General features: G+C 34.6%; 2 protein-coding genes and 1 pseudogene across 3 annotated transcripts; all 3 read right to left on the bottom strand.

The window, feature by feature from the left end:
• Positions 1-2,803: 2,803 nt before the first annotated feature.
• On the bottom strand, positions 2,804-3,673 carry LOC120281767 (annotated as a pseudogene).
• A 1,731-nt stretch (positions 3,674-5,404) lies between these two features.
• LOC120281642 (meiosis-specific protein PAIR3) lies at positions 5,405-11,937 on the bottom strand. 2 transcript variants are annotated; one of them, XM_039288333.1, is made up of 11 exons: positions 11,918-11,937; positions 10,590-10,670; positions 8,642-10,279; positions 8,414-8,537; positions 7,762-7,911; positions 7,615-7,678; positions 7,382-7,531; positions 7,230-7,288; positions 6,691-6,825; positions 6,329-6,420; positions 5,405-5,619 (listed from the first exon to the last, which is right to left on the bottom strand). In XM_039288333.1, exons 2-11 carry the CDS (start codon positions 10,617-10,619, stop codon positions 5,548-5,550), a joined length of 2,514 nt encoding a protein of 837 aa, XP_039144267.1. In that variant the 5' UTR covers positions 10,620-10,670; positions 11,918-11,937; the 3' UTR covers positions 5,405-5,547. The 2 variants fall into 2 exon arrangements, with proteins under 2 accessions (XP_039144267.1, XP_039144266.1); XM_039288332.1 differs by having other exon boundaries at positions 11,796-11,935.
• A 3,370-nt stretch (positions 11,938-15,307) lies between these two features.
• On the bottom strand, positions 15,308-16,416 carry LOC120282368 (transcription factor MYB94-like). Its single transcript, XM_039289173.1, has 3 exons — positions 16,213-16,416; positions 15,988-16,117; positions 15,308-15,883 (listed from the first exon to the last, which is right to left on the bottom strand). Exons 1-3 carry the CDS (start codon positions 16,343-16,345, stop codon positions 15,331-15,333), a joined length of 816 nt encoding a protein of 271 aa, XP_039145107.1. The 5' UTR covers positions 16,346-16,416; the 3' UTR covers positions 15,308-15,330.
• Positions 16,417-17,998: the final 1,582 nt, after the last annotated feature.

Here is a 17,998-nt window from a genome sequence, read left to right as displayed (position 1 = left end):
TAAGTACAAGAGTTGAACACTAAGAGAAGAAGTAGAAGAGAAGGATGATGAGATCAAGGAGAGGTTTAATGGGTTTAGGTACTACTTGTAAGTTCATTGTTTTTGTTGTTTGTTTATTTGTTTTGGTTGTGAATCCATTGATGGTTGAGTGTGTGAGGAGTGTGGGAATTAGTGGGGAGTTTTTGGAGAAGAGTGAGAAGATGGTGAATGTTGGAAGGTTGGAGAGGATGAGAAAAGCAGTGGCACCTTCTTCTTTTGGTTTTGAGAGGATGAGCAAAAGAAGGGTGCAAAGAGGGCCTGATCCAATCCATAATAAGTGTTGATGATTACAACCAAAGGTTTTTAAGTGTTTTTTTTTATTTATTATTATTATTTTTAAATTTAAAACATGTGTGACTTGTTGTTATTTCATTTTGTATTATTGTCATTTTACTAGTTTTGTTAATTTTGAATGTGTTATTGTAAGATATGAAAGCTTTTTAAATAGAGATTTGTATACAAAATGGTTGGGGGTTGTTCTTTGCTTGGGGTATAATGGGAAGAAGAGGAAAACATATAGCTCTGAATTCATTTTTTTTTTTCTCTATAAATAAAAAATTGCTACATAAAATTAGTGGGAAAAATTCATGAGAAGTAATATGATAAAATAAAGATTTACACTATAGGCACCCTCGTGTCATTTTCAAGATTTCAGTTAACAAAAATTGAAATAATATATATATATATATTAAATATTCTAATAAATAAAGTAAGTATATATATATATATTAAATATTCTAATAAATAAAGTAAGTGTATATATATATATATTAAATATTCTAATAAATAAAGTAAGTATAGTAGCCAATTTGTGCCAATTCCAATTTCTACAATCTTTAAGCCATCCCCTTGTTTTATTTTAATACATAAACCAAAAATCAATGTATTTGTTACAAATAATATTTGTATCCTCTTAAAATAAAAATACATTGTTTTTCACCTTAGTAGGGTTTAGTAATGATATATATATATATATATATATATGCACACACACACACACACATATATATATAAGACAAATATGTGTAAAAGTTAATATTTTCCATGATTCAAAACAGAACATGTCGTTGATGACTTTTTCATAAAAATAATATATACCACCAATTTTTTTAATACCTTTACCAACAACATGTAAATTGGTATCCTCTCATCATATAAAGCATCCTTCAAATTAATTTTTATTAATCAGAGTCTTGGATGGACAATCATTTACTTTATTTATTTATTTAATAAATCTTTTTGGACATATGTCCCACCAACCTTTCCTTACAAAACTACAAAGATTAAAAAGCTCATCCACACTAATCAAACAACCAATAGATATCTTTGGGAACACCATCACAACCCTTAAATAACACCAAATTTAGTACCATTAAAAAGAACATAGGGATTGAGATTCAATTTATTATATTAGGCTGACTAACTCTAAATTAACATTTTTCTAATCATAGCAACACATAGATCATCCCTCTAATTCCAATCTTAATCATTAAACTAATTTTTTTTTAAAAAAAAAATATATATATATATATAAACCAAGAAAGCAACAACCATTCTGAGTTTTGAGAGCTGAGAGATGATATGCAAAGAGAATTAGGGTTTTGAAGATCTGATGAACCCCACCGACCCAACACCAAAATCTCAGAAATTTCACCAAAATCATTAGCTTGGATTGGCATGAGAAGCATAAAAAAAGCACTGCACCCCTAAAAGCAAACACTTCCAGCAAAGCAACGGCAAAGATATAACATTCTTACAACCGATAAAAATAGACTCGATTCAACCTAAAAACTTAAATAAATTTGTTAATTTTAAGACCGCCGGTCTCACGATAATATATCGTATATGTCTGCCACATCAATTATCATGTCAAATATTGACAAGATGTTTTAAACTTAACGAAACAAACAAGAATATACAGACCGAGTTCAATTCAACCTAAAAGCTTAAACCGATGAGAATGACCGATGAGAATGAATGACTTTAATTCAACCCAAAAACTTAAACCGACAAGGATAACACATGTATAACCACCAAACTAATGATTTTAAGGAAAATTAAGTATCAAGTGAAGAGTGAAATAAATAGCTGCATGAAACCTTCATGACAGAGAGATTAGAAGATGTTAATGAATTGAATACCACTGGCACCAACTACCAACAGGCTACTAACAATAAATGTATAAATTAATGAACATGCACCAACTCATAATATTAACTTCACTGGTAAAAATAAACATAAAAAAACTCAGCCAAACATTTGAATTTCACTACTCTTAAATCTTGTTTTTGCTGTGCACTAAATCAGTACCAAGCATCAGTCATCTCTAGTAAAAATAAGTTATAAGAAAAAAAAAATCATGAACACTAAATCAGTACCATATGCACCAATTCACATAATTTTATAATCACAAGTAAAACATTTAAAAAAAAAAAATTATCATCAAGACATTTGAATTTCAGTACTCTTGAAAACTTGATTTTTTTTTTTTCTAAATTAGTACTGGTTTTTTCATCCATTTCTCCAGTCCCAGTAAAAAAAAGCTGTGATTTTTCACAGTAATCCCTGGAAGCTAAACAATGGCAGTAACAATCCAGTGTTCATCTGCACTTTTGATTCTCATTTTGGGTTGGAATTGAAGGAAAAATGATGGAAAAACCAAAAACCCTAATCCCTCTAATTCTAACCCTAACTAAAGAGAGATTTATCATAATTAACAACAACAGCAGCAGCAGCAAAGAAAAGGAGGAAAAAAAAAACATAATTTTTGGTGGTTGTTTGATGAGTTTTCAAGGATCAGTGAATGTCCCATTGGTGACCACATGATCATCACTCACCACAACATCACCACTGATCTCGTTAGCCTCATCATCACCGGCGCCGGAGCCGGAGGCGGCGCCGGAAGCACCATTGGTGAGATCTCTGTCCCTCCTCCTGGAAGAGGAACCACCGAGAAAAGAGTGCTTATTGTTATGCATCCATACCTTGAAAACACCCTTAGAGACGCCGATCTCTCTGCAGCTCTCCTCGACGAAACCCTCATCGTTGCGCCTCATCCGCCAGCCGAGCTTCTCCGAGAGCTCGTGCATCCGTTCCTTCTGATCGGGGGTGAACTTGGTGCGGAACCGCTTGCGAGGCATCTCAGGCAAGCCGGAGCGGAGAGCGAGGAGCATGTGGGCAGGGGAGGGGGCTGGGGGGTGGTGCGGGGGAGGCGATCGTCGACGTCGTCGGAGGAGGAGGAAGGGGAGCCGTGGAGAGGGAGGCGACGGTGGAAGTTGCGGTGGCAGCCGCAGGCAGCGCAAAGGAGGGAGGAAGGGATGGAAGGGTCGGAGGAGGGGGATGGCATGAACTCGCCGCAACCGTCGAGGGCGTGGCCGCCGAGGCTGGCAGCGTGGTTGCGCATGCACTCGCGGTAGACGTAGGAGGAGGAGGAGGAGGAGTCGTGGTGCTTGCGGAGTACGCCGTTGGGAAGGGAGAGAGGCTTGGGGAGCTTGGGGTCGGGGTCGGGAGCTCGGGGAGCTGCGTCCATGGCGAAGAGTGAGTGGTGAAGTAGTAGAGAGATTAGGGTTAGGGTTTTACATGGGAGAGAACAGAGAAGAAGAAGAAGAAGAAGAAGAGTAAGGATAAAAAGAGAGAGAAATGTTGGATAATAATGACACTTGAGAGGGAATGCAAGCCACCCGTTTTCCTGTTTATTTATTATTATTTTTATTTTTTATGATAATTATTTGTTGGTAATATGGTGATTAGAGAGATAATAAGGGTTTAGGGGAAGGATTAGAGCTGTGTGTAGTACTGTGAAATGGAGGGGGAAAGAGGAACCATGGAAAACCTGGAAGTTTTACAGTGGTGGGAAGGTTGAGGGGGGAGTTTATCTTAGTTTTTTATTTTAGTAAATATAAGTGTAAATTTTTAAGTAGATTTTAGGAAGGAAAAGAATTTGAAGGATGTAGTGGAGAAATTTAAATATGGAAAGGAGGGGTTGGAACTTGTTTAGTAAACTTGAGAGTTTGTTAAGGGTTGGTAGATAATTTCAAACATTTAATTGGAGTATTTACTTTGTATGTATATGTATTAAGCTGATTGTTTTTTTTTTTAAAAAAAATTTTAAGTGTTAGAAATTTATAATGGATATTAAGTTGTGGATATCCAGCGTCTCAGATTCACGAGTGCACATAGCCGATGAGGCAGGATAAAAGATGAGAACTGCAGAGCACCGGGCACCTACCCGGTACGTTGAGGTTTTTCATTTTTATGAGTGGCAGGAAATATCTTCTTCTACCTTGGTTGAACACAATAAACATATTGAAATTGTTGAAATTCTTGTCATATAAAATCTTTTAATATAATCAAGTACAGCTCCAATAAAAAAAAAAATAAAATTTTTTCAAAATGATCAAAAACTCAGCATATAATAGTAGTAATAGATCCTGATTGCGAATATGAGTTTATTATCCAAATCTCATATTATCATATGAGGTGTATTAACGTATATACTAAATGATCAATTCTTTATTTATACTTATGCTCCTAATATATACAGCACCTGTCATTTTAAAAAAAAAATTATTCTTACCAAAAGTAGAGGGTTGGTATTCTTTGAACACATGCATATTTATTATAAATAAATAAATAAATAAATATTTTAATATGGCAGTCAATACAATCAAAAGGCAAAACAAATATTTTATATTTTAAAACTAACAATAACTCCTTTTTTTTCTCAATTGTATTATTTGTATGTGAACTTGCTTTACTTTAATCAATGTGGCTTATTGATAAAAATTTGACATGCTCAGAAATTAAAGGACCATAAGCATGCCAAAAGTATAAAAAGAAAGAAAAATAAAAGCAAAGAAGAGCATTACGCAGATCATATCCAAAAGAAAGAAGGAGCATGCCCAATTTCATGGCCTTCATTCAATCCCCTATCCGCATCAAGCACCCAATTTGTTCAAAACTTTAGGTACTCACGCACACAACCAAAACGCACGGAGATTTGACAAGACCAATGGCACTAAAAAATAAGGTTTAAGCATTGTATTCTTCTTTATCAGTGTCCTTTAACAGCTAATTAACACGTTGGTAAAGCCATCAACTGCAGAGGATAAGGAATCAAACAAAAACCCTTTTAGAGCATTCTGACAACGCCTGGCTTAGAAATGAAAACTTGAGGATAAGAACTCATTTTCTTACACCTTAACAAATAGCTCCCAAGCAGCCTTCAAAGGTATGAAAATACATATACAAAATATATCTGGAGACCAAAAGAGAGTTCTTTCCCTAGAACATGCAAATTTTCTAATCTAAACTGAAGCTCAAGGTTTTGTAATACAAACTACTCCATCAGCTAGAAGAAATAAATCGGTTAGTAATCCTCATGTTATGCTCATGAATTGTAGTTAAGACTATTATATTACTTGGTTTCGAGAAGCATTACCCGCCTTCCTTTGCATTCACAACTGTCAATTATCATCCTTAAAAGATCATCTTTGCTTGCCATGATAATCAACTGAAGATGCCTTCCTGAACAAACTCTCTCAGAACGTGTTTTAAGTCTTTCATCTTTTTCCTTGCTTCCTGCAGGGACAAGAGCAAAATACTTAGCCTGGCACTCATTAAACGATGTTAGATATGATAGTGTTCTTATATGATCTTGCCTATAGAGACACAACCAGCATGCAGCATTTCTGACTGTTAAAGACTCTGCATGGAGAAATCTGATTTCCAAATTTATGACTTAACGATTTGTTTATATCAATTTTTTTTTTAAAAAAAAAAAAAGAACTACTTAGGATATGTCAATACAAATGGATAATAAATTCACTTCTATGCATGCAGAAGTTATGCAATAGAATTTTAAAATAAATAAATGGAGTCTAAAGTTTTTTAATGCTCAACTTAAAACCGTATATGGACAAATAAAAGCGTTGTCTACCAGATTTCCAGACAAGGAACATGAGGTATTTCAATTGAATCTCTTGACAATGCCTCGTTTATAGTTACTGAGTCCTTTGTCATACATTTCATAATGTATTAACAATTTAAAACATGAGCACACAACCAAAAGTGTCCTAGTGTCGCCAGAAGCCAATTAAAAAGAACAAAAAAATGCTTGACACAATCTAATGCAAGTTCGTACCTATCATCCCAATATTTTCTGCAGCTGTAAAATTATCATATCCATGCAAATTTATCTCAGGAGAAGAAAAATGTGTGATGGTTCATGGAAAGTCACACATCCCAAGTAGAAAAATAAATTATCACTACTAGTTTGCAGAAAACTTGCCTTGTGGACTTCTAAAATGCTTGTTTCAGCATCATGTAGTTGAACCTTCATTTGATCTTCAACTTGCAGAAGAAGCTTTTTGTGTGATGCTTCTGAGTACAAAAAAACCAAAAGAAATCAGCAAAGTTAATGGCGTTTTACAAACAAAAACCGAATAGAATACAATGTATTCTTTTGCCAGACTAATGTGGGGAGGGACCACTATAGCCTCGAAGCTTCAAGCCTACTGTAGTCAGTTGAAGGACATGCCAGATCCCTAACTTAGCGAAAAGGAAATTACTAGCAGAACCTTAGAACTTGTTACTGAGAGCGTGAGATTCTGTTCTAGATCAAATTGAACAGCAGAATGTAATTTCGCCTACTTTGTCTCTCCAAGCTCGTTTTAAGCTCCATTTGATCAGCTTTGAACTCCCCGATGGTATTCTTGTAGTCCAGGAGGTGCTGATTGACATCCTCTTTGAACTTATCATGCACGATCCTCAGCTGATCCTGTTGCTCTGCATCACAATAAACCTGATGGTGAAACTTTTTCAAACTTACGAAATCAAGAGAGAGGGAAAAAGAAATAGATGACATGAACAGCAGGGAATTTATAACCAAAAAAAATGAAGGCTTTGCCAAGTGCAAAACATTTTAAGGAAGAATTTCTGTATCTACAGTTATTTGCATTCATTTCTACAAAACATTTATGAGCATTCGACAAACTTAAAAGAGTCATCACTGAAACTGATATCATTGCCAATAGATCCCTGGGTTTTTCTTAGAAAAAGATCCCTGGCTTATCCACTTAATTAATAAAAAACAAATATCATCAAAACACAAGAGACTCTTGTTATGTAGATCAAGTCCCCGTAAATGTACTGTTGAGGGACCAGCCAAATTGCTGAAACACCGTACATACCTTTATATCTGGCCTCTAAATGTTTCCTCTTGAGTTTGGTGACACCAGCAAATTTCACTCTGCAAAGTACAAATATCATAAAATTAATTAACAGATCAGCTTTTAAAGATAGCTCCAAGTTAACATTTATATCTTATCTCAAGGACACTCACAAATCTGTCTGTATCTCAGACTCGACGTCCTGCAGCTTTACAAACAATTTGTCAGCAGCAGACATAAGTATTTGGGAACTTTTCTTGCTTGTGTGAGATTTTATCTTAGCCTTAAATTTTTCTAAGACCAATGCCAACTGGATAGTTTCCCTGCAATATGATACATATTAAAATCAGTTAAAATGATCAAGGTGAATTATAACGGGCACTAGCAGAATGTGTTTTACATGGACCTTGCGAGGCTGTCTTCTGGATATAAATCCGAAGCTTTAATGCCTACTGTGGTTTCATTTGTTCCTGAAATTTCCCAAAAGGCACATGGATTTGATTTGTGAAACACAAATTAAAGATATAGATGATTGAAAATTTTTGCCAATTACTGGAAGGTGCACTTGGAGCTGGTGAGGACGGTTCAATTTTGCCAATCGTTAAGTCTTCAAGGCTATAAAACCTTTTTGAGCGACGGAGGGAAAATGGATATTTCTTGGTGCCACTAGCACTCCCAGAACTTCCATCCATATGTTTGAAACCTACAGTAGAATTTTCAAACTTCAAATATCCTATGAACGAATTGCTTCACTCAATAAATTAGTTATTTCTGAACTTCCGCAACAAGTATCTTTATCTCCATGTGTCACCAAGTTTCAACCATGAACTTCTACATTTAATCGCAGGTTTAACATGCCAAGCCTTCAGTGAACAGTTTTCACCTAAATCCCTATTTATATTAGAAGGCTAGAAGATACTCAGGAGTACAAAGCAGTTCTACCTTACAGGAGCCAACAGGATGCTGATCAGGAAAATAGAGATGCCTGAAGTAATATGTCAGTTGAAATGCAGTGATCTATTTAACTTGCTAGCAGAGTTCGGCTTGAGAACTATCAAATATCATAAATAACAAGCTGGTTTGGCTGCCAACTATAGCCAGCTGCTAAGCATGTCATGTGAGCTGTCTAGAAGATCAGTCACCATCACATAAAATGGTGCATGATGCATGATGCATGATGCAGCCTAAAAGGAGAATCGTATAACCTTTATTGGCTGCTACGCTTGCTTCAAAGCTCCAACCGTCCCGCTGTTCTGTTGGAGATACAGAGAACTGTCTCTCCGTTTCCTTCTCTTCTGCAGCATGCCCAACAGTTTCTCCACTGTTATCCTGGGAATGCTGGCTAAGGGAAACGAAATGGAAAGCAGTACTTGTGCTTAATACTCATTATTGGAAGTTTAATGTAACTAATGGATAGGTGAGAAAAAGGATACAGAGGATTCTGTATGCATGTCTGATCTGCCGGACTGTCTGGAGTCATCTGAACTTCTTGAACTAAATAGTCTCCTCCCAAAAATTTGTGGCCGAGCTTGACCTGAATTAAATGGTTCATTATCTGGTGTTTTACTTGTTGATAATGGTGGTGTCCCATCCATGGCAAGGGTTGGACTTTGAAGATCATCCACTGGGTCTGCATTCATCATCCATGGTGATGGACTCGTTGGCATCATCTGTGAGTTATCATTCCTTGGCACCGATGGAATCTTCAAACCTTCAAGTGAACTCGTCTTCGCTTTTGGAGACATAGGACTTTGAAAATCATCCACTCGGTCTGTATTCCTCGTCCGTGGTGGACTTGTTGGCTTCGTATGCGAATTTTGATCCCTCGCTACAGACGGACTATTCAAGCCTTTAAATGGGCATGTTTTTGTTTTCAGAGACATATTATCAGCATTTTCATGAATCTCTTTACTATTGACATTTTCTCTAGTGTCTGCATGTGAAGCCTGATTGTCCTTTAGAACTTTATTTGACTTTTGTAAGGTTTGGGTTGATTTTCTAGTTTCATATGTTCGTGAGGAGTCCTTTGATTGACAAGGACGACAAGGAGGGTCTCCTGCATTCTTACTCCCTGATGTTGCTCTAGAAGCTGCCTTGACCATTTGTTGCTTATCATTGGTCTGCGAAGGCTCCTCTGGATGTGATAGTTGAGGAAACACTTTCTTCTGTGGCTCAAATCCAGCTTTCCTCCGTTCAGATTTCTTTCTGTTAGAGGAGGATGACTGACCTTTGATAGCACGCTCTGAGCTCCTTGCTCTGCCTTCACATTTATCAAAGGAAAAGATATTCTTTTGAAATTTCAGCTTCATAACAGGACTGGGGGAGGATAATAACTTCCTTCTGCCGTTAACATCGTGCTGCATTTTGGGAACTGTTCTAGTAGCGGCTTTCTTTCTGGTCAGAGAACGACCGAGAGGTCTTTGCTTGGTTTGATCGGGACTTTCTGTGTCATCCTCGATTGTATCTGAGTTCTTGTGCTTGGCAGCTTCAGCCATCTGAGATTTATCTTTTGGATCTATGTTTGAATGCTTGGAGGAATCATCAGGACTTGATGAATTAGAAATCCGCTTGTCCTCAGAAGCAACACCCAGAATCTCCCAGAGCTTCATTCTCAGAGCTTCAGTATTGCAGCTACCCACTTTTTCAGACTTCTCAGTGGCTCTTTCATCTACAACATGCATTTTCTGTTTTGCAGAAGACGTAGTGCCTTCCACCCTCCTAGTGTTTCCAGAATCACTTTTCTCGTATACGACATCTGATTTCTTTCGTGCACCTTCCTCTGGCTGCAGTGCTGGAATAAGTTTTGGGCGGAACTCAAACGTCTGTTTTTCATTTTCCACTTGTATTTCTTCTGCAATTCCCATAGTTGCAGATATATTCCTTTGTTCAATTACTTTATCCTGAGATAAAGAGGTTCTTCTCAATGAAGGTAATGCACCCCAATGTTCATTTCCTGCATGATCTGATCCAATCTTTTGGCTTTTATCAACTGTGATACCAATGGAGACCTTAGGAAATCGACCTGATTGATATTGACTTCCACTCAAGCTCTGGCAATCATTTCTCCGACCCTATAGCACGTAACGCTATTTGAGTCCTTCTAAAAAACTCAGTAATTATATTTAAACATATATACTAGAACTAAGATGAGTGTCAAATGATCAATATTCTAAATTAAACCAAAGGCTGATGCATATTCAAAATATGGAGATGAGATTCCACCGAAGAACTGAAACAAACCAACTCTGGCATTAGGCTGACTAATGACAGAATTTAGACTACTAACAGGAAACACATAAAACTTCTTTTAAAACCATCTCAATTGCATTGTGACAATCTGTATAAAATCCAGTGTTTTTGATAGTATCAAGAAAAACTTACATTTTGAATCTTTTGGGCCTCAATTTCCATTATTGTAGCTTCAGATATCTCCAGTAGGGTTCAACAATTTTCACCTACAACCTGGAAAGGTAAAAAGAAATTCTTGAAAAGGAGAAGAATGCTGAAGACTAATCTGAGAATTTCCTATTATCTTAAGAATGAAACAACCAATTTAAGAGATTCAAATAAACAAAATGCAATCAATAAACTATTTATCAAGATCAAGATCCTGTGCATGCCAATTGTCTTGCCTGAAGATAAACAATCCCTAGATGTCTATTGCTTAGACAAGTCAGCTTACCAACTTCAGAGGATTGATTTTTCCTATAACATATTGGCATGAGGTACTAATGAGCTTCCTTTTTTTCACAAATTAAAAAAAAATGAAAAAAATAAAAAAATAAAAAATCATAAGCTTTTTCATCAATAAATTTTACCATGTTTCAACCCTGACTGTGCAAACATGAAACTCAGATTAATATGATAGTACTGGTGGTTGAGCAATACATTCGTCGCAAACTAAATAAATGTTTCTCCATTCAGGCTCTTTGGTTTTTCAACACATTCATTAGGTTTTCCAACAGCCATCCCAAACATATTCTAACACAGCTCATCAAGTAAACCTCCTCAAACATATCAAAACACAACTACAGCTCTAAGAAGATAAAAACGTCCGGCAAATATAACTTTCCAGATTCACCTGGCATTATCAGAACCAAGAAGTTACAGTACAATGTACAAGAATCCAAGAAACAAAAGCACATATTTCCTCAACCAAGAATGCCAAATGACAGCTAATTAAAAAATATATATATATATAGAATGCCAAATGATAAGGGGATGGTCATTCAGCTCAATCTCTCCTGCACCAGCAACAACCAATTCAAGCATCGAAGTTGCTTAGCAAATCCACCTGACAGAAACGAATAAATCTAAAGCCTATCCCAAAAACACTCCTTAATCCAATTTATCAAAGTAAATAAGATCAGATTCAGTAATCTATCATGCACACGCTTGACAAAAGTACTATAAAAATACGGAATAAAACACAATAAATCAACCAAAAACCGATTCATAAACCCTAACTCCAAAAGTCCCTCATGACATCGCCAGCAATAACTCAAACAACAGATCACAGAGCACAGTGATACCCTAGCTAAAAAATCACATCCAAAAGGGAATGAGCACTGAAATCAAAGCAAATACCGGGCAAAAGAAACCAAGGCAACAGATCTCAGACATTCCTCGATGAATCAAGATCAGACACAGCACGAAGCTCCTAATGATCATCAGAAAACGAAGCAGAGGGATTCAAACAAAGATCTCACCTCCTCCTCCTCCTCCTCCTCCACCGACGCTGCTCTTCTACAAAACCCTAGCTCTCTCTCTCTCTCTCTCTCTCTCTCTCTCGATCACGAATGGCTTCTTAGTGAGAAAGAGATGCCGATTTCCCTCCAAGAGAAGAGTATAGAAGAAGGCGGTTCAAATTATTAAGGATTAGCTGTTTGTTCCGTAACAGGTTTACTTGTTAAACGCCTACGTGGCATAATTTTATTCGTGATATTCTTTATAGGTTCTAATTGTAAACGAACACGTCATTGAGAAAGCTGAAATAGTGTTTTGGTATGATAGCTGATATTCAGCAATTTGAGTGGGAACCCGGGAGATCTAAACCATTGCCCGCCACTGATTGGACGGTCGATGATGAAGATCGAGTCGATGTGATGATCCCTAGGCAAATGTTGGATTTTATATTTTTTTATAATACCAATATTAGATTTGTTGAATAAATCCACATGGATTAACCCCTTTATTTTTTTTTTGAAATAAATCTGGATAAACCACAGATTTATTGAAAAGGAAAGAAACAGTACATAACCAAGCCTCTCACCAGAAGTGAGGGGGTACAACACACACAACAGAAAATACAAAAAAGCAGAATAACAAGAGGGGAGTCTAGAGAGGCGGAAGGCACCATCTGGCAACTCAGGTCTGTCTAGACAGAAGTAGGAGCAACTACTCCTAAGCTAAATCATTTATTGACTAAAAAAATTATAGAATGTGATGTGCTCATTGATAAATGTCTTATTTTATTGAATTTGATTAAATATATTCAAATATAACTAATTTTAAAATTGATTTTTTAAGTATATGAGTTAATCAACGGTTTATTTTTAGAATAAATTTAATTAAAAAAAATGACAGTGTAAGAAGAAAAATGTATAATTTTGAGAAGATGGAAAGAAATTTAACTGTAATTTTAGTTCGAGTAACTATTCATACTTGCTTAAGGGAAAATGCAATACAATAAAAATGATAATTAGTAAAATTTTGTCACTTTATTTGATTTATAATGTTTTGGTATGGAGTTGGATTAGCATGAAATAAATAAATATATATATATATATATATGAATTAAAAAAAGGTAAATCTCATCTGTTTTTCATGAATAAATCACTGATATGAAATTAGTAGAGCTAGCATGTAATATCTCTTATTTATCTATCCAAATCATACATATCCTAAATGAAGAAATTGAAGTAGTCAACCTAGTTTGTAATTTTTCTTATTAATTTAAATTTTATTGGAATTATATTATTATTATTATTATTATTATTATTATTATTTTCTTAATAGGTGATAAGCGCCCCCATTAAAGGGATTGTCAAAAGAATAAACAAGTATACACCAGTTACGGTACCTTACAAATCTCATAGGAAAATTTTTCTGCGCAGCAACCATAAAGGGGTGAAATCATTGTTTTTCTCACAGGGGCCCACACTCATGCCCGTGAATAGTACATGAATAATAATGGATCTAATGATACATTGCATGAACAGTAGTGAGTACACGAACATTAGTGCTAGGGGAAGGATTCGAACACTATCTTCTTCCCTTGCACTCTAGTGTCTTATCATTGTCATATTCGTAATTGGTAGAACTATATTATTTTGACTCAGATTAAAATACGAAATCATTAGAAATTAAGTTATTAACACCATGAATGAATGACAATTGAGAAATAACTACTATAATTAATTAATTAATTAAATTTATTTTTACACTAGGTGACAAACACCCCAATTTAAAGTTTAAATCAAAAACTAGTACAGATGTGAAGCACACTTACGAGCTCAACAACACTTTATTCTCATCTTGTGTAGGTTTTGATATTGAGATCACTTTGAAATGAGAATTTTACGCAAGTGACCCGGTACCAATAGGTCAAGTTTCATTAGTTAATTTTTTTGTTTCATTTGTATGATTTTTTTTATAATCTACATGAAAAATCACAAAAAGAATACTTGCAAATTGGGAATTTTTTATGATTATTGTTCTAATAATGAAATGAAACAGTTGCGTTTGGAACCAGTCAAAGTAATGTCCTTTGGGTACAATCCCTATTAATTAGCTCCATAAATACACACTCCACTTCACCAAATAATAATAATAATAATAATAAATTCCTCTTCATAAACTTCAATTGCAGCATGGAACAATGTCAAACTATATTTAAGTTTTTTGTCGCATAATAAGCCGGAAAAACAATGAATGTCTTTGAACAAGTCCTCATCTCTGTACTAAAACCAATCCATTCAGTAGCCCTATCTTAGTACTATTCACTTTTGAACACTATTTCAACTTTGAAAAAAAAAATTCACTAGAGTTTGTTATGTACTGGATGGAACAATGTGTTTATTATTATCTTAACATCATATTTTTCCTGAATTAATTATGATTTATTAACTTTTTATAATATATATATAAATTTATGTTTCTTCCGGTTACTTAGTTTGTACTGCCGTTAGAATTGCATTATCTCTGACGATAGTCTTCTAACTAGCTTGATTTTTTTGTTTTTTAATTTTTGTTATTGTTTACTATATGTTTTAGTATTTTTTATGCTTTATTTCTTTTTCGATTTTTTTAATAAATTTATGGGTTATCTATCTTAATTAAAAAAAAAAAAATCTATATGTTTCAATGGATCATCACATGCAAGTCCCATAACATATATTGCTAGTTTCCTCAAGATGCATATGAGATGGTCTGCAAGGTTGGTAATGATGCAATGGTCAGATACCTACATATGAGTTGTTTGTTTTACAAACCAAACCATATACATGTGCATGCACAAGCTATTCACCCAAAAAATATTTTATTAATCTCTCTCTCTCTCTCTCTATATATATATATATACATACATACATATATATGTGCATGCACTCACATGCAACCTAAAAGTTTATACCGACATGAATATATATATATATATAACACATCATATATTAGGTTACTCTCTCTCTCTCTCTCTCTATATATAAAACTGAAATTTATAGGATCATTAAAAGGATGAGTATAAATGATAACAAACAGAACAGTGTGGCATTGTGGCAAGGAGTCAAGTGTGATCACATGGATGTGTTAATAGAAATTGCATTGAATGGAGATATCTTTTGGTCACAGTAAGTAGTGGGTTTGAGCAGTCATGACAACCATGAGACTCTTCTTTGCTGCTTTTTCTTTTACAGCTTTGTTTGCAAGTGGACCAAGTACCTCAACCTTCTCTTTTTTCCACTTTCATTTATAACTCAAAAAGTACTAGCTATATATCTTGATAAATTTTCAGAAAGCATTCATAGTAAAGTTAAGGTACTAGACATGAAGTCACAACAGTTAATTAAGAAGAATAAGAAGAAGAAGAAAAAGTACTGCAAAGCTTGTAATTTTCATTCATTCTTCAAAAGAATTCTGAATTATCAACTAAAGAAACATCAAGAAAAGCATCTTGTTCTTCTTTCTCAGAAACATTCTCATCAAAGAGCCAAGTCTCAAGAAAAGAGTAAGGCATTAAACCAGCCTCAAAGGTCACAGTTCCTCCACTGGATGGAGAATCCATTGCCATGGTGTTAGCACTGGTTGTTGAACTCTGAGTAGAAACACCAGACTTCTCCTTCATCCATCCTTCTAGCAGCCTTGATATATTATCAGCATTTGCTGCATAAGTTTTTGTTGCTGTTGTTGATGTTGATGATGATGAGGAAGAAGAAGAAGAAGAGTTATTATAAGTAGTCACTGAGTTAAGTTCACAGTTTGGTGCTTCATCCAAACTCAAAGCATCAAGAAGTGCTTGCTTTGCCATTTTAATGTCAGTCTGAAGACTTCTCTCCCATTTACCTTTATCAATACCATGATTTGGAACCTTGTTTAGCTTCTTCTTCAGATGTGTGTTCCAATAATTCTTGATATCATTGTCTGTTCTCTCTGGGAGATAAGAAGCTATTGCTGCCCACCTTCATTAATCCATCATGCATCACATATAATCAATCAATTATTAATTATTTCATGAAAATCGATCTCTTAAATAAACAAGATACAAACAAAACCATGCACAAACCTATTTCCAAGAAGAGCTTGAAGATGAACAATGAGTTTCTCTTCTTGATCACTAAAACTGCCACGTTTAATCCCAGGCCTCAAATAATTAGTCCATCTAAGTCTGCAACTTTTACTGCATCTCTTCAACCCTACAACAAACAAGATACATCTAGACATTCAGAAAACAAAACAAACAAAGACTATTAATTCACAACACTAATTTAAACACTATATATGTACCAACCAGTGTTTGTAGGAATACTTCTCCAATTCCCAGGGCCATGATCTTGGATGTAAGAAACTAACATGATATCTTCTTCTGGTGTCCAAGGACCTTTCTTCACTCCTGCTTTGTCACAACATGGAGGTCTACCCATCCTCTTCTAATCTCCGTATTTCTCAAAACAAGTATATGAACTTGACAAGTAGAGGTTGTGTTTTTTGAGAGATTTATAGAGAGAAGAGAGAGCAAGTTTTGTGATTGACTTCAATGGAGGCCATGGGCCAGCAAGCATTTACTGCATGTCAAAAAGTCAGCCAAGTTCTCCACAAACTCTTCTTTTCCTCTTCTTCTTCTTCTCTTTCTCTCTCATATTGTTTCTCTGGATTAGAGAACCGCGTGCATTGAATGAGCTGAGATTTGAGAAGAGATCATGGAGTAGATATGTCTCTTTTACTGTGTGAGGCTTTGGGCTGAGCTTTTTAAGCAGGTCATTCATTGTAGGAAACAGTGAATGTAATTTATTTAAGATCATGCAAACACTGGGGTGGAAAGTTATCAGAGTTGACTCTGAAGTCAACTCTTTGATAGATTCACAGTTAGGTTCTGGGAACTCAAAACTGAAATGATGTTGTTTGTTTGTAATATATATATATATATATATATAGGAAAAGTAATCTGGGGATGTTTACCGCAACGTCCCCGTATAATTAAAAAGTTAAGAGAGAATTGAATGGAAAGAAATCATAGGAAGATACAACCCAGTAAATAGTAAACATAATAACATTCAAACATTATACTGGCTCTTATTCGGATGGTGTGCTGTACTGTGGATATAATATATATGTTTGGTTGCTCTTTACGGTAGGTCTAGCTAGTAAAAATCAAATTTGACGGTTTAGATTGATTCAGTAACTATTGTATTTCTACTTATATTCTTAGAAGATTGAGCCTCATATATTTATATATATATATACAAAACGGATAAGCCACATAATAAAAGATAAGTACGTGTAGAAATACACCAATTAATTTGACTGACCTCTAAGAAATAACCTCTTTATGCAACTCTTTAGAGGAAAACGAGAGGTAATGTTCATACATAACTCATATAGAAAACTCTGAACATGAATTATAATCTGAGAAGTTTGAATTGAAAACCTCTCAATTACAACCACGGGTAGTTATCGTTGAACTAGCCACAGTTCCTGTTTGTTTGGAATTTGAATGTTGTTTTTTTATTCATTCATTTAATTAATTATTTTTTTTAAAAAAATAGATACATCATGATACATTTTTAAAAATAAATACATCAACAACACAAATACTTGGGTTATAGCACAAGTGGTTATATGATTATATATTTAATATTTAATAAATAATACAAAATTTTCAATACGTTTTGTGGAGATTATATGTTAAAAGTAGTGTGACTATGTTTTATTTTAAACAACAGTAATTTTTTTTTAATTATGTCATCACTTGGCCAAATTTTTTATAATGATTTGTTGGTATAAAAAATTAATGAAGTTATGTTATACTTAGTGTCTCTTTTATACTATATTTTTACTCTATTTATAAAATAAATAGATGCTAAAAAAAGATGTACCATATTTTAAATTTTCGTATATCAAATGGGTCCATAGAATATCAATATGCTTATCTAAGTCAATGGATTAGCTTGCTCTAAGTTTTCAACTGATTTTTTTTTCAACAATGGATAGGAACTACTTTAGATGTGGAAGAATGTTTGAGGTCTACTCATTATAAAATTATTATTATTAGTATTAGTATTAAAATAATAATAAGG

The sequence above is a fragment of the Dioscorea cayenensis genome, chromosome 18 (genome assembly GCF_009730915.1).
Source record: "Dioscorea cayenensis subsp. rotundata cultivar TDr96_F1 chromosome 18, TDr96_F1_v2_PseudoChromosome.rev07_lg8_w22 25.fasta, whole genome shotgun sequence".
Classification (NCBI taxonomy): Eukaryota; Viridiplantae; Streptophyta; class Magnoliopsida; order Dioscoreales; family Dioscoreaceae; genus Dioscorea; species Dioscorea cayenensis.
The sequence above is the reverse complement of the archived record's forward strand: the minus strand, read 5'-3'. Positions and strand labels throughout refer to the sequence as shown.